The following is a 14,853-nucleotide window of genomic DNA, read 5'->3' as shown; positions in this document are numbered from 1 at the left end:
AGTTATAAAGTAGATTATTATTCCAGGAAGCTTAAGTGTGTGTGCAGCTTCCTCAGAGGTACATTGGAGATAAACATACACTGTCCTTGTGAAGTTTGTATCATTTGGTCACTGAGGAGGTTACAGCATACCAGCACTGGGTGGCACATCACACCTAAACTGTACTGAATAAAGTTGCTTGTTTGATCTGTTATCAGCTGGATAACAACACTTACCCCTTTCTCTGCTCCACTGGGGACTTTGCAAAGCTATGATCATAGCACAGACATCATACTCCTTGGCCTCTGGCCGTCCTTTTCTGCAGCTGGTCACTACAAGGTTCCCAAGGCCAAAGTACATTGGCTTGCTTTTTGATTTTCTCTGGCTCCTTGCAAGGTATGGATAGGTTTCTGCTTGGAATCTTCTCCTGATACCCTGAATAAGATCAGGATTATGCAATATAGAAAATCATGATGGGAGAGATCCTGAAATCCAAAGTCACAATGCTTTGGGCTACCATGCTGTCAATATCAATAGCTGTTTGAACTTCTATTATTATTTTATCAAGATCATCAATAAAGAAAAAAAAAACAAAATATGCCCTTTTTTTAGACCATTTACTATTTATTGTCAATTTATGTACAGCTGTGCTTTAAATCCTTGATGGGTACAGCATCACATGAACCCTGTGCCCAATAGCCTTAGCGGGCAGGTTACTGCTGAACTTGGCATGGACCATGCCACTGTTTCCATGAGCACAAGTCACTTTACCCCAAATGACGCGAGTCTTGTTCGGTTTACCACCAGGAGTGACAGTGTTGTTCTTTGCTTTGTAGACGTAGGCACATCTCTTGCCAGGTAAAAATCTGTTTCATCACAGCAATAAACACCCTCAATCTTCAGGAGACCAGAATGATCTCTTTGGTTTTGAGGCCTTGTTTATTGCCAGTTTAAACTAATAAAGGAAGTTAATTTGAAGTGTTTGATGTAGGCAGGCAGCTGTCTTAAGTACTCCTCCCCTCTAACCTTCTTCCATATCATTCATCATTACCTGGCCAGGAGAACAGGCAGGAGCTGTGCCCCAATACCTGACCAATCTGTATCTGTCAAGGTGATTATGCAAATATGACCCAGATTGACTCCTCCTCAATTGTTAATCAGGCCATCAAGCAAAATTGAATTGGGAGGTTATAAAGATAAAAATTAACTGAATGTGTAAATGAAGTCTTCTGTGAATTCTAATCTTCCTATAGTTAGTATTATTATCTGTGACTGCCTGTTCAGTATTAGCATCCCCAAATCAGTATTCCATTTGGTCACTGTATTCAAAGCCTATGACAACCTACAAAAGGAAAAGCCAAGGAAAATTACAATCAAACCTGAGTTACCTAAACTGACTTTTGTAACTTCGAACCTTGTAACTAGGAAAAACAGCTGATTATAATCATACAAGACTTCGGTGCTCTTCCTCACATCCATCCTGCTTCTCTATCATTGCTACCCTTCCATACAAACCAAAATGGTAATAGAAATATCAAAAGTCAGCTGAAATTCCTACATCTACATAATCAACATTCTGGATGTTGAACTTTCGCCGCACAAACATTTGACGCTCCGAATGAAGAGAAATAAAACAGTCACTTGGCGATCAGCAGCATCACTATTCCAACACCAGAAAAGTAGTTTTCTTATCTGCCTTTTGGCAATTTCTATATTGAGAGTAAATTTAACATTGTTCAAGTGACTGAGTGTCTCCCCTTAAGTTCTGGTCCATGCTCATCTGCGGAGGGTTCTCCACCACCTGAAATAGAAGCACATGGGTTTAAAGGGATAGTGGTAATTTGGGTACATAATTGGCTAAGGGATAGGAGGCAGGGAGTAGTGGTGAATGGATGTTAATGTGACTGGAGAGAAGTATGCAGTGATGTCCCTTAGAGATCGGTATTAGGACCATTGCTTTTATTGTTATATATAAATGACCTGGACTTAGGTATAGGGAATATAGTTTCAAAGTTTGCAGATGATACAAAACTTGGCAACGTAATAATTAGTAAAGAGGATAGTAGCAGACTTCAGGAGAACATGGGTAGGCTGGTGAAAATGGGCAGACATGTGGCAGGTGCAATTTAATGCGGTAAGTGTGAAGTGATGCACTTTGGGAGGAACAACATGGAGAGGCAATATAAACTAAATGGTACTATTTTGAGGGGGTCCAAGAGCAGAGGGACTAGGCCTCCCAACCCTCCTGGAATGAACAGGAGTTTCCGGAATTGGGGGTTCATCACCCAAGCGCCAACTCCAGCAACCCAGGAGATTCAATGATTTAAATTTCCCGCCGCAGTGACCCCCACCGCTCCATGACTTCACCGGCCAAAGAGAGCCGTGACCTCTTGGATCGCAGTCGACAGGAGGCTGAAGAGTCTGGAATCGAGGAGACTTGGTAATGGGGAGGGGTGTCTCGGTCTCTGAAATGGGGGAGTGCCTCAGTTTCCCCTCTGCCCCTCCCTCGGTTTCCCCTCTTTGCCTGCTCATGGGCGGCCTCCTGGTTCCATGATTCTAACAGAGACCTGCACCAGGAGTCTGGGGAGAGCCAAGGACTTGCTGGAGACTCTGCGTGTGGAGTTAAAGGTAAAAATAAATGGGGATTAACATTTTAAACATTAAATATACTGCCCCATCGGTTGATATCAGTTTTTAACTTTATTGACAAACGACAGTCATCAACAACAACTTGTCCCACAGCGAACTCTAGCGGCAACCCACCGACATCTTCTGCCCCGCACAAACATGGCGCCGGCTCTCAGCTGCTGTTATATCCATTTGTTTCCCCGCAGACCCCGCGCTTTAAAGGGGTCGGGCATAGTTCCATCACCTCATTGGCTCATTTAACGAGCCAATGGGCAGTGCCGTACGGGGAAGGGGGGGGGAGGATCGTGCCATCGTTCTGATTGGTTAATATCAGTTTCCCCGGGTGATGGTGGGAGAGGACCTGTTACCAATTGGTGGATAATTTACCTGGCGTGAAGTTCCAGCCAATCAGCGCCAAGTGATTGAGGCGCAGGCGCATAGCGTGATGCCGGGTCAGCACTGCTCGATTGACAGCGGAGCGGCCGCACCTGATCGATGGCTGAGGACCCGGGCATGTCGGTTGTTACCTGCACGGCCCCTGTGAATATCGCTGCAATAAAATATTGTGAGTATTGACGCTGAACCTATGACTAGGATTAGACCTGCCCTGCTTCTCAGTCTCCTGCTCCGTTACTCTTCCCATCAATTTACCTTCGTACCAGCCACCTTTGTAGGTCTCTGCCACAGTGTAAAGTGGACAGTGCACTGTACCCTAACTGAGGAGTTTGGCTTTGCTTAAGTGTGAGACCAGGCCCAAAGGGGCTTGGGTTGCATAGATCTAGTAGCTCAAAACTAGGCATCCATGAGGCGCTGTGGGCCATCGGCAGCAGCAGAATTGTATTCCAGCACAATCTGTAACCTCATGGCCCAGCATATTCCTCACTCTACCATTACCAACAAGCCAGGGGATCAACCCTGGTTCAATGAGGAGTGTAGAAGAGCATGCCAGGAGCAGCACCAGGCGTACCTAAAAATGAGGTGCCAACCTGGTGAAGCTACAACTCAGGACTACATGCATGCTAAACAGCGGAAGCAACATGCTACAGACAGAGCTAAGCGATTCCACAACCAACGGATCAGATCAAAGCTCTGCGGTCCTGCCACATCCAGTCGTGAATGGTGGTGGACAATTAACCAACTAACGGGAGGAGGAGGTTCTGTAAACATCCCCATCCTCAGTGAGTCCAGCACGTGAGTGCAAAAGACAAGGCTGAAGGGTTTGCAGCCATGTTCAGCCAGAAGTGCCGAGTGGATGATCCATCTCGGCCTCCTGCCGATATCCCCACCATCACAGAAGCCAGTCTTCAGCCAATTCGATTCACTCCACGTGATATCAAGAAACGGCTGAGTGCACTGGATACAGCAAAGGCTATGGGCCCCAACAACATCCCGGCTGTAGTGCTGAAGACTTGCGCTCCAGAACTAGCCTCACCTCTAGCCAAACTGTTCCAGTACAGCTACAACACTGGCATCTACCCAACAATGTGGAAAATTGCCCAGGTATGTCCTGTCCACAAAAAGCAGGACACATCCAATCCGGCCAATTAACCACCCCATCAGCCTACTCTCAATCATCAGCAAAGTGATGGAAGGTGTCATTGACAGTGCTATCAAGCGGCACTTACCAATAATCTGGTCACCGATGCTCAGTTTGTGTTCCGCCAGGACCACTTGGCTTCAGACCTCATTACAGCCTGGGTCCAAACATGGACAAAAGAGCTGAGTTCCAGAGGTGAGGTGAGAGTAACTGCCCTTCACATCAAGGCAGCATTTGACAGTGTGGCATCAAGGAGCCCTAGTAAAATTGAAGCCAATGGCAATCAGGGGGAAAACTCTCCAGTGGCTGGAGTCATATCTAGCACAAAGGAAGATGATAGTGGTGTTGGAGGCTAATCATCTCAGCCCCAGGACATTGCTGCAGGAGTTCCTCAGGGCAGTGTCCTAGGCCCAACCATCTTCAGCTGCTTCATCAATGACCTTCCCTCCATCATAAGGTCAGAAATAGGAATGTTCGCTAATGATTGCACAGTGTTCAGTTCCATTCGCAACCCCTCAGATAATGAAGCAGTCCGTGCCTGCATGCAGCAAGACCTGGTCAACATCCAGCATTGGGCTTATAAGTGGCAAGTAATATTTGTGCCAGGCAATGACCATCTCCAACAAGAGAGAGTCTAACCACCTCCCCTTGACATTCAGTGGCATTACCATCGCTGAATCCCCCACCATCAACATCCTGGGGGTCACCGTTGACCAGAAACTTAACTGGACCAGCCACGTAAATACTGTAGCTACAAGAGCAGGTCAGAGGCTGGGTATTCTGCGGCGAGTGACTCACCTGACTCCCCAAAGCCTTTGCACCATCTACAAGGCACAAGTCAGGAGTGTGATGGAATACCCTCCACTTGCCTGGATGAGTGCAGTTCCAATAATACTCAAGATGCTTGACACCATCCAGGACAAAGCAGCCCGCTTGATTGGCTTCCCATCCACCACCCTAAACATTAATTCCCTTCACCACCGGCGCACTGTGGCTGCAGTGTGTACCATCCACAGGATGCACTGCAGCAACTCACTAAGGTTTCTTCCACAGCACCTCCCAAACCCCCGACCACTACCACCTAGAAGGACAAGGGCAGCAGGCACATGGGAACAACACCACCTGCACGTTCCCCTCCAAGTCACACACCATCCCGACTTGGAAATATATCGCCGTTCCTTCATCGTCGCTGGGTCAAAATCCTGGAACTCTCTTCCTAACAGCACTGTGGGAGATCCTTCACCACACGGACTGCAGCGGTTCAAGAAGGCGGCTCACCTCCACCTTCTCAAAGACGGTTAGGGATGGGCAATAAATGCTGGACTCGCCAGCGACGCCCACATCCCATGAACGAATATAAAAAAAAAGTGCCTGTAATGTAACATCAAATGATGCAATTTTTTTTCAAGTGTGAAGAGTCTCCGGGCAGTTCTGGCGGACTCTTATTAACTTCTTAATATTCATTTTGAAAAAGCAGTTGATCGAGCTCAGAGTTTCTGAGCATGAGGAGCGACTCGAATCACTGCAGGGCATCCGGGAGGCTGAGAATTTCCTGGATCATACGTTCCAGGAGGTGGTCACCCCACAACCACAGAGAGCTCAGGGCAGTAAGTGGGTAGGAAGAGGCAGGCAGTGCAGAAATTCTCGGAGTGTGTCACTCGCTAACAGGTTTTCAGCATTGAATGTGAGAGGGTGACAACACCTGAGGAGTGCAGTCCAGAGCATGGTACCATGGGGCAAAGGACTGCACAGGAAAGTGTAGGAATGCAGTGGTTATGGGGAATTCAATAGTCAGGGCATTAAATAGACAGGCGTTTCTGCAACCGCTGACGTGGTGCCAGGGTAAAGGAAATCACTGAGAGAGTGCAGAACATTTTAAGGGGGACAGGGGAACAGCTAGAAGTCGTGGTCCATGTGGGATCCAATGACATGGGAAGCAAAATGGTTGAGGTCCTCCAGAGTTTCAGGAGCTAGGGAGGAAGTTAAAAAGCATTACCTCAAAGGTAGTAATCTCTGGATTACTCCCAGTGTCACATGCAAGTGAGTATAGGCATAGTAGGATAAGACAGGTTAATGCATGGCTGGGGAAATCGTGCAGAAGGGAGGGCTTCAGATTCCTGGGGCATTGGGACCAGTTCTGGGGCAGGAGGAATCTGTTCAAGATGGATGGGTTGCACCTAATCAGAGCTGGGATCAACATCCACGCGGGAGGGTTTAAACTAATTTGGCAGGGGGATGGGCACCAGGATGAAACATTGGCCCAGAATTTGCACTGAGCGACGAACGAACGATCAACGGGCTTTAGTGCAGGAGCTCCCTCTAATGGTGAGCTGCAAAAAGTGCAGCGTCCTCTCCTGGGCGTCTGTGAGCTGTGTGAACAGGGAAACGCGCTCGCTATCCCGTGAACCAATCAAATTGAAGCATCTTTGACAAACAGTCAGAAACAGGAAGTGAAAGCTACGACAGTTAATTCAATGTAAAATCAGTTAGAGAAAGCAAAATAAAGAGAGGGTAAGAAATATTGAATTAAAAGAGACAGAAATAAAAAGTTTAAAAATCTCCAACGACAATTAAAACTGGAAGGAATGAGACTCCACATTTTTAAAAGTTAATTTTCAGTGGCAGAGAGGTTGTTTGGCAGTCATTAGGACTTACCACACTGTTAAAAGTTAGTTTAGACCTAAAAAAAACCCCAACCTTCCTTTTTTTTGTGCAGATTAGTCCGTTTCCAGCTGGGCAGTACTTCAGCTTTGCGCTGGTCCATTCATTTCACCAGTGAGCTGTCCTTCCCTCACAGCTTTCAAACGAGCTGGGGAATCTCATAGAGCAACTCCCGGATTTGCGTGTTTGACTGCGCATGTGTGCTCACTGGAAGTTGCTCTTCCATTTGCCCTTAAATAACGGTGCACACCATTCGGCTGTCTGTTATTTTTGCAACAAACTCCAGACCATTAGAGAGGAGAAACAAGATGCACTGAGGACTGGGAGAGACAAATAGCACTCGAGTAAAGAATAGTTCAGAAATAGGTGGGATCAGACGGGGCAAATGCAAGGCATTTGATGAATTTGGAGTACATGTGTGTAAATGTATGTAGCGTGGTAAATAAGGTTGGTGAGCTGCAGGCTCAAGTCGCCACATGGGACTATGATATTGTGACAGTTACTGAAACCTGGCTTAAAGAAGGGGAGGATTGGGAACTTAATATTCCTGGCTATAAGGTATTCGGGAAAGTTAGGGAAGGAAGGAAAGAAAGGACGGGCGGGGGTGTTGGGCGGCAGTGTTGATCAAAGAAACTATTATAGCACTGGAAAGGGATGATGTAGTTGAGGGGTCAAAGACAGAATCTATTTGGATGGAATTAAGGAACAATAGAGGAACTATTACGCTGCTGAGTGTATACTGCAGGCCACCAAATAGTGGGAAGGAGATAGAGGAGCAAATTTGCAGGCAAATTACAGAAAGATGCAAGAATTATAGAGTAGTGATAATGGGGGACTTCAATTATCCCAATATAGACTGGGATAGCAACAGTGTAAAGGGCAAAGAGGGGGAGGAACTCCTGAAATATCTACAGAGAACTTTCTTGAACAATGTGTTTCCAGCCCAACAAAGAAGGAAGCAGTGCTGGATCTAGTTCTAGGGAATGAAATTACGAAGGTGGAGCATACTTCAGTGGGGGAGCATTTGGAGCACAGTGATCATAATATCACCAGGTTTAGAATACTTATGGAAAAGGACAAGGAACAATCAACCATAAAAATACTTAACAGTAGGAGGGCTAATTTCATTGAGTTAAAAAGGGATCTTGTCCAGGTGGATTGGAATCAAAAATTGTGAGGCAAAACAGTATTTGAACAATGGGAAGTCTTCAAGGAGGAGATGGTTCGAGTACAGAGTAGACACATTCCCACCAGGGGCAAAGGAAGAGCCCCTGGATGTCTAAAGATATAGAAATTAAAATGAAACAGAAAACGGAGGCTAATGACAAAAGTAAAGTTCATAATACAGTCGAGAACCAAGCTGATTAGAGAAAGAAAAGAGGCGATCTAAAAAAGGGAATAAGAGGGGCAAAGAGAGAAAATGAGAATAGATTAGCAGCTAACATAAAAGGGAACCCAAAAGTCTTTTTATAAACATAAGTAGTCAAAGGAAGATTGGGGCCGATTAGGGATAAAAAAGGAGATCTTGTGGAAGCAGATGGTATGACTGATGTAATAAATCACTACTTTGCATTGGTCTTCACTAGAGAAGAGGATGCCGCCATTGTAGCAGTAAAGGAGGAGGTAGGAGCGATATTGGATAGGATAAAAATAGATAAAGTGGAGGTAGGAACAGTGGAACAGGAGTAGGCCATTCAGCCCCTCGTGCCTGCTCCGCCATTTGATAAGATCATGGCTGATCTGTGATCCAACTCCATATACCTGCCTTTGGCCCATATCCCTTAATACCTTTGGTTGCCAAAAAGCTATCTATCTCAGATTTAAATTTAGCAATTGAGCTAGTATCAATTGCCGTTTGCGGAAGAGAGTTCCAAACTTCTACCACCCTTTGTGTGTAGAAATGTTTTCTAATCTCGCTCCTGAAAGATCTGGCTCTAATTTTTAGACTGTGCCCCTACTCCTAAAATCCCCAACCAGCGGAAATAGTTTCTCTCTATCCACCCTATCTGTTCCCCTTAATACCTTATAAACTTCAATCAGATCACCCCTTAACCTTCGAAACTCTAGAGAATACAACCCCAATTTGTGTAATCTCTCCTCGTAACTTAACCCTTGAAGTCCGGGTATCATTCTAGTAAACCTACGTTGCACTCCCTCCAAGGCCAGTATGTCCTTCCGAAGGTGCGGTGCCCAGAACTGCTCACAGCACTCCAGGTGCGGTCTAACCAGGGTTTTGTATAGCTGCAGCATAACTTCTGCCCCCTTGTACTCTAGTCCTCTAGATATAAAGGCCAGCATTCCATTAGCCTTCTTGATTATTTTCTGCACCTGTGCATGACACTTCAATGATCTATGTACCTGAACCCCTAAGTCCCTTTGGACATCCACTGTTTTTAACTTTTACCATTTAGAAAGTACCCTGTTCTATCCTTTTTTGATCCAAAGTGGATGACCTCACATTTGTCTGCATTGAATTCCATTTGCCACAGTTTTGCCCATTCACCTAATCTATCAATATCGCTTTGTAATTTTATGTTTTCATCTACACTGCTTACAATGCCACCAATCTTTGTGTCATCGTTAAACTTAGATATGAGACTTTCTATGCCTTCATCTAAGTCGTTAATAAATATTGTGAATAATTGAGGCCCCAAGACAGATCCCTGCGGGACTCCACTAGTCACATCCTGCCAATGTGAGTACCTACCCATTATCCCTACTCTCTGACGCCTTTCGCTCAGCCAACTTCCTAACCAAGTCTGTACTTTTCCCTCGATTCCATGGGCTTCTATCTTAGCTAACAGTCTCTTATGTGGGACCTTGTCAAATGCCTTCTGGAAGTCCATATAAATAACATCCATTGACATTCCTCTGCCCACTACTTTAGTCACCTCTTCAAAAAATTCAATCAGGTTTGTCGGGCACGACCTACCTTTCACAAATCCATGCTGGCTCTCTCTGATTAACTGAAAATTCTCGAGGTCATCAGTCACCCTATCCTTAATTATAGACTCCAGCATTTTCCCCACAACAGATGTTGGGCTAACTGGTCTATAACTCCCCGGTTTCCCTCTCCTTTCTTAAAAAGCGGAGTGACATGTGCAATTTTCCAATCTAGAGGGACAGTTCCTGAATCTAGAGAACTTTGAAAGATTATAGTTAGGGCATCTGCAATGTGCTCATCTACTTCCTTTAAAACCCTGGGATGGCAACCATCTGGTCCTGGGGATTTGTCACTCTTTAGTGCTGTTATTTTCTTCATTACTGTTGCTTTACTTATGTTAATTTTATCGAGTCCCTGTCCCCGATTCAATATTAGTTTTCTTGGGATTTCCGGCATGCTATCCTCTTTTTCTACTGTAAATACTGACGCAAAGTAATTGTTCAACATGTCTGCCATTTCCCTATTATCAATGACAATATCCCCACTTTCAGTTTTTAAGGGGCCAACACTGCTCCTGACCACCCTCTTTTTTTCTAATATAACCATAAAAGTTCTTCGTATTGGTTTTGATATTCCTTGCGAGTTTCTTTTCATACTCTCTTTTTGTAGCCCTTACTATGTGTTTTGTGACCCTTTGTTGATCTTTGTATCTTTCCCATTCGCCAGGATCTGTGCCATTTTTTGCCCTTTTGTATGCCCTTTCCTTATGACTTATACTGTCCCTTACCTCTTTAGTTGTCCATGGCTGTTTTTTTTGGCAAGTAGAGTTCTTGCCCCTCGGGTATAAACCAATTCTGTATCGCATTAAATGTTTCTTTAAACATTTCCCACTGATCATCAGTCGTTTTACCCATTAACAGATTTGCCCAGTTTACTGTGGACAGTCTCTGTCTCATCCCATTGAAGTCAGCCTTACCCAAGTCTAGAATCTTAGCAGCTGACTCACTTTTTTCCCTTTCAAACACTACATTGAACTCGATCATGTTATGATCACTATTGGATAGATGTTCACGCACAGTTAAGCCGTTAACTAAATCTGGTTCACTACTCATTACTAAATCTAGTATGGCTTGCCCCCTTGTTGCCTCTAGGACATACTGCTGTAGAAAACTATCCCGGACATACTCGAGAAATTCACTACCTTTCTGACAGTTGCTAGTCTGCTTTTCCCAATCTATATGAAGGTTAAAGTCTCCCATTAAGACCACTATGCCTTTGCTACACGCTTGTCTAATCTCTGTATTTATACAATCTAGCACTTCAGAGCTTGTATAAATGCAGAGATTAGACAAGCGTGTAGGTACTTAAAAGGTTGGCAGTACTCCAAGTGGAAAAGTCACTCGGTCCAGATGGGATGCATCCAAGGTTACTGAGGGAAGTAAAGGTGGAAATTGTGGAGGCTCTGGCCACAATCTTCCAATCCTCCTTAGATATGGGGGAGCTGTCAGAGGACTGGAGGATTGCAAATGTTACACCCCTGTTCAAAAAAGGGGAGAAGGATAAACCGGGCAATTACAGGCCAGTCAGCCTAACGTCATTGGTGAGGAAACTTAGAGCCAATAATCCAGGACAAAATTAATTGTCACTTAGAAAAGTATGGGCTAATAAATGAAAGTCAGCACAGATTTGTTAAAAGAAAATAGTGTTTGACTAACTTGATTGACTTCTTTGATGAAGTAATGGAGAGGGTTGATTAGGTTATTGCAGTTGATGTTACGTATATGGACTATCAAAAGGCATTTGATAAAGTACCACATAATAGACTTGTTAGCAAAATTAAAGCTCATGGGATTAAAGAGACAGTGGCAGCGTGGATACAAAATTGGGATAATGGACAGAAAGCAGAGAGTAGTGATGAACGTTTCTTTCAGACTTTTCAGTGGTATTTCTCATGGCTCAGTATTAGGAGCACTGCTGTTTTTGATATATATTGATGACTTGGACTTGGGTATACAGGGTATAATTTCAAAGTTTGCAGATGACATGAAACTCGAAAATGTAGTAAACAATGTGGAAGATAGTAACAGACTTCAGGAGGACATAGACAGACAGATAGAAATGGCAGATGAAATGTAATGCAGAGAAGTGTGAAGTGACGCATTTTGGTAGGAAGAATGAGGAGAGGCAGTGTAAAGTAAATGGTGCAATTTTAAAGGAAGGGCGGGAACAGAGAGACCTGGGGGTGTATGTACATAAATCTTTGAAGGTGGCAGGACAAGTTGAGAAGGCTGTTAAAAGATCATATGGGATTCCGGGCTTTATTGCTAGAGGCATGAAGTACAAAAGCAAGGAAGTTATGCTAAACCTTTTTAAAACACAGGTTAGGCCTCAGCTGGAGTATTGTGTTCAATTCTGGGCACCACACTTTAGGAAGGATGTCAAGGCCTGGAGGGTGCAGAACAGATTTACTAGAATGGTACCAGGGATGAGGGACTTCAGTTATGTGGAGAGACTGAAGAAGCTGGAATTGTTCTCTTTCGAGCAGAGAAGGTTAAGAGGAGATTTGATAGAGGTGTTCAAAATCATGAACGGTTTTGATAAGTAAATAAGGAGAAACTGTTTCCAGTGGCAGAAGGGTCGGTAACCAGAGGAACATAGGAACAGGAGTAGGCCATTCAGCCCCTCGAGCTCGCTCTGCCATTTTATAAGATCGTGGCTGATCTGTGATCTAACTCCATATACCTGCCTTTGGCCCATATCCCTTAATACCTTTGGTTGGCAAAAAGCTATCTATCTCAGATTTAAAATTAGCAACACAGAGGACACAGATTTAAGGTGATTGAGGAGACAGACATGAGGAAACATTTTTTATGCAGCAAATTCTTATGATTTGGAATGCACTGCTTGAAAGGGTGGTGGAAGCAGATTCAATAGTAACTTTCAAAAGGTAATTGGATAAACACTTGAAGGGAGGAAAAATATCACAGGGCTATGGCGAAAGAGCAGGTGAGTGGGACTAATTAAATAGCTCTTTCAAAGTTCTTTCGAATGGCCTCTTTCTGCGCTGTGTCATACTATGACAGTTGACTACTTGCTAATGTTCAAAATTTCACTTGCATGCAAAGCACATAACTACATTGAGAGAGCTATGGAGCAGGAAGTATAATTTGGTGTTGCCAGCTGTCAAGTTGCAACTGCAGCATTACAGATGGTTTGCTGATATGGGTTGCAGGGTGTTCCTTTCTTTCTCGAAACAAAATAAATACGTTGTCGGGATTAGAAATTTAGAGTCAAAGGGTATTAAATGTTGAACTATTTCCTTTCTCTGTTTGCATTGGGTTGCCATCTTTCCCAAAGTAAGCCCCATGTTACGATCTACAAGGAGTTGCAGCGGTCCAATAGTTCATGTTGAAATGATTAATTCTTCTGAGTGGTTACAAGGATGAACATAGTCCGAGCTAATGCAAAATTCCATGGGACGGGATCATCCTTGGAGAGCAGTTGCCTGGAGTTGAATAGTGACGTAGAAATGGATAGTTCTGGTGTTTTAATTGATAACTACCATTGAGAATTGAGGTATATTTATGGATATCTTCGTATCAAAGATACAGAAGTAAGGAAATTTGTAGAGAGCTATTGCATCATGACTTAAAAATATTATCCCAATGCTGTGTGCCTTTTTGGCTTATTGAGAAAGAAACTATGGTTACTCATGTTTGTAGTTATATTTTATACAATAGCTTTGGCCTTTAGTGTAGTTCAGCGTTTAACTGGAGGAAATTGTGGCTGATCCAAAACTGGATGTTAGACAAGCAGTCTGACAACATAAAGGCAGTGGAGGGATTGAGAGAATATGGTGGTAGAGCTGGTGCCATCAATGTACTTTGGAAGCTGACCCCACGTCTGTGGATGATGTCACCAGGGGGCAGCATGTAAATGAGGAAAAGGAGAGCGCTAAGAATGGATCCTTGAGGGACTTTGAAAATAATGCAGTGGGAAGAGCAGCCATTGCTGGAGAATCATTGGCTATAATCAGATAGGCAAAAGTCGAACCAAGTGAGGGCAGTCCCACTTTGGACATTGGAGGAGGAGGGTTGATGGTGTGGTGGACTGCAGCTAAAGCTGCAGAGAGGTCATAGAGGGATTATGCACCATTGTCTTAGTCACAGTGAATATCTTTTGTGACTTTCGATAGGGCCGATTTGATGCTGTGGCAGGGGCGGAAATCTGATTGGAGAGATTAAAACATGGATTTGTGGGAAAGGTAGACATGGATTTGAGAGACAACAATATGTTTAAGGACTTTGAAAAGGAAAGGGAGATGGGGTGGTAGTTTGCAAGGACAGGGGGGACCGTGGGTGGCTTTAAGGAGAAAGTTGGTAGTGGAGAAAAGAAGCCTGGGGTTATTGTTGCTGTCCATGATGATCCTGAAGTAGTAGGTGGTTTTGGAAGAGCAGAGTGAGGGTCGATGGTGCTTGTTGTGGTCCAGCCAGATCTGGTGATGGATGGTTAAACCAGTTGTCCACCAGATATGCTTAAGTCTGCAGCCATTGTACTTGAGGGAGCGAAGATGGATGCCATACCAGGGGGGAATGGTCGAGATGGGAGAGAGTAAACATTTGGTGGGAAAGGGCATCAAAGGTGCAGGTGAGGGTGGTGAAGCAGTTGGATGGATACATAAGTTTCATGGTGATTGGAGGGCCAATGGCTAGACGAGGCAGATTAGAGTTTGAAGGTGTCTTGGGGAAGAGTTTTTTTCCAGGAGTGGACACAGGAGGAAGTGGGGTTGGAAGGGGGTAGGGGAATGTGGGTGGTGAGGGTTACAGAGAACAAGGTGAGGCTCTCAAAGAAGGACGAGTCCCAGAGGAGTAAGGGGAAGAGACTAAGGTTGACTTAGTGATAAGGGCCACACCACCACTGTGACAATTTGGGCATTGCAGGTGGAAGACAGTATAGCCAGGATGTCAATGCAAACATCCCTGATGAGGTTGTTGATGGCAAGGGCCTTGGTCGTGAGTGAACAGACATTCTGGAGGGAAATACAGAGATGGCGCTGATTGCTGATCCTCTGGTAGAGCCCAAGGTGGTTGGGGTGAGTGGGACATGAAGCAGGTTGGTGAGGTTAGCTTCCAGAGGCTGCACTGAGTGGGAAAGTTGGTGATAG

The 14,853-nt window shown here is 44.6% G+C and overlaps 1 protein-coding gene across 1 annotated transcript in view; it reads left to right on the top strand.

Moving 5' to 3' along the window:
* Nucleotides 1-3,033: 3,033 nt before the first annotated feature.
* The window catches only part of mvda (mevalonate (diphospho) decarboxylase a), a 34,022-nt gene continuing 22,202 nt past the window's right edge, over nucleotides 3,034-14,853 (top strand). The window contains exon 1 of the mRNA XM_067998044.1: nucleotides 3,034-3,172. Within this exon, the coding sequence (XP_067854145.1) occupies nucleotides 3,103-3,172 (70 nt within the window). The 5' untranslated portion in view covers nucleotides 3,034-3,102. The remainder of the gene's footprint in view (nucleotides 3,173-14,853) is intronic.

The sequence above is a fragment of the Heptranchias perlo genome, chromosome 16 (genome assembly GCF_035084215.1).
Source record: "Heptranchias perlo isolate sHepPer1 chromosome 16, sHepPer1.hap1, whole genome shotgun sequence".
NCBI lineage: Eukaryota > Metazoa > Chordata > Chondrichthyes > Hexanchiformes > Hexanchidae > Heptranchias > Heptranchias perlo.
The sequence above is the reverse complement of the archived record's forward strand: the minus strand, read 5'-3'. Positions and strand labels throughout refer to the sequence as shown.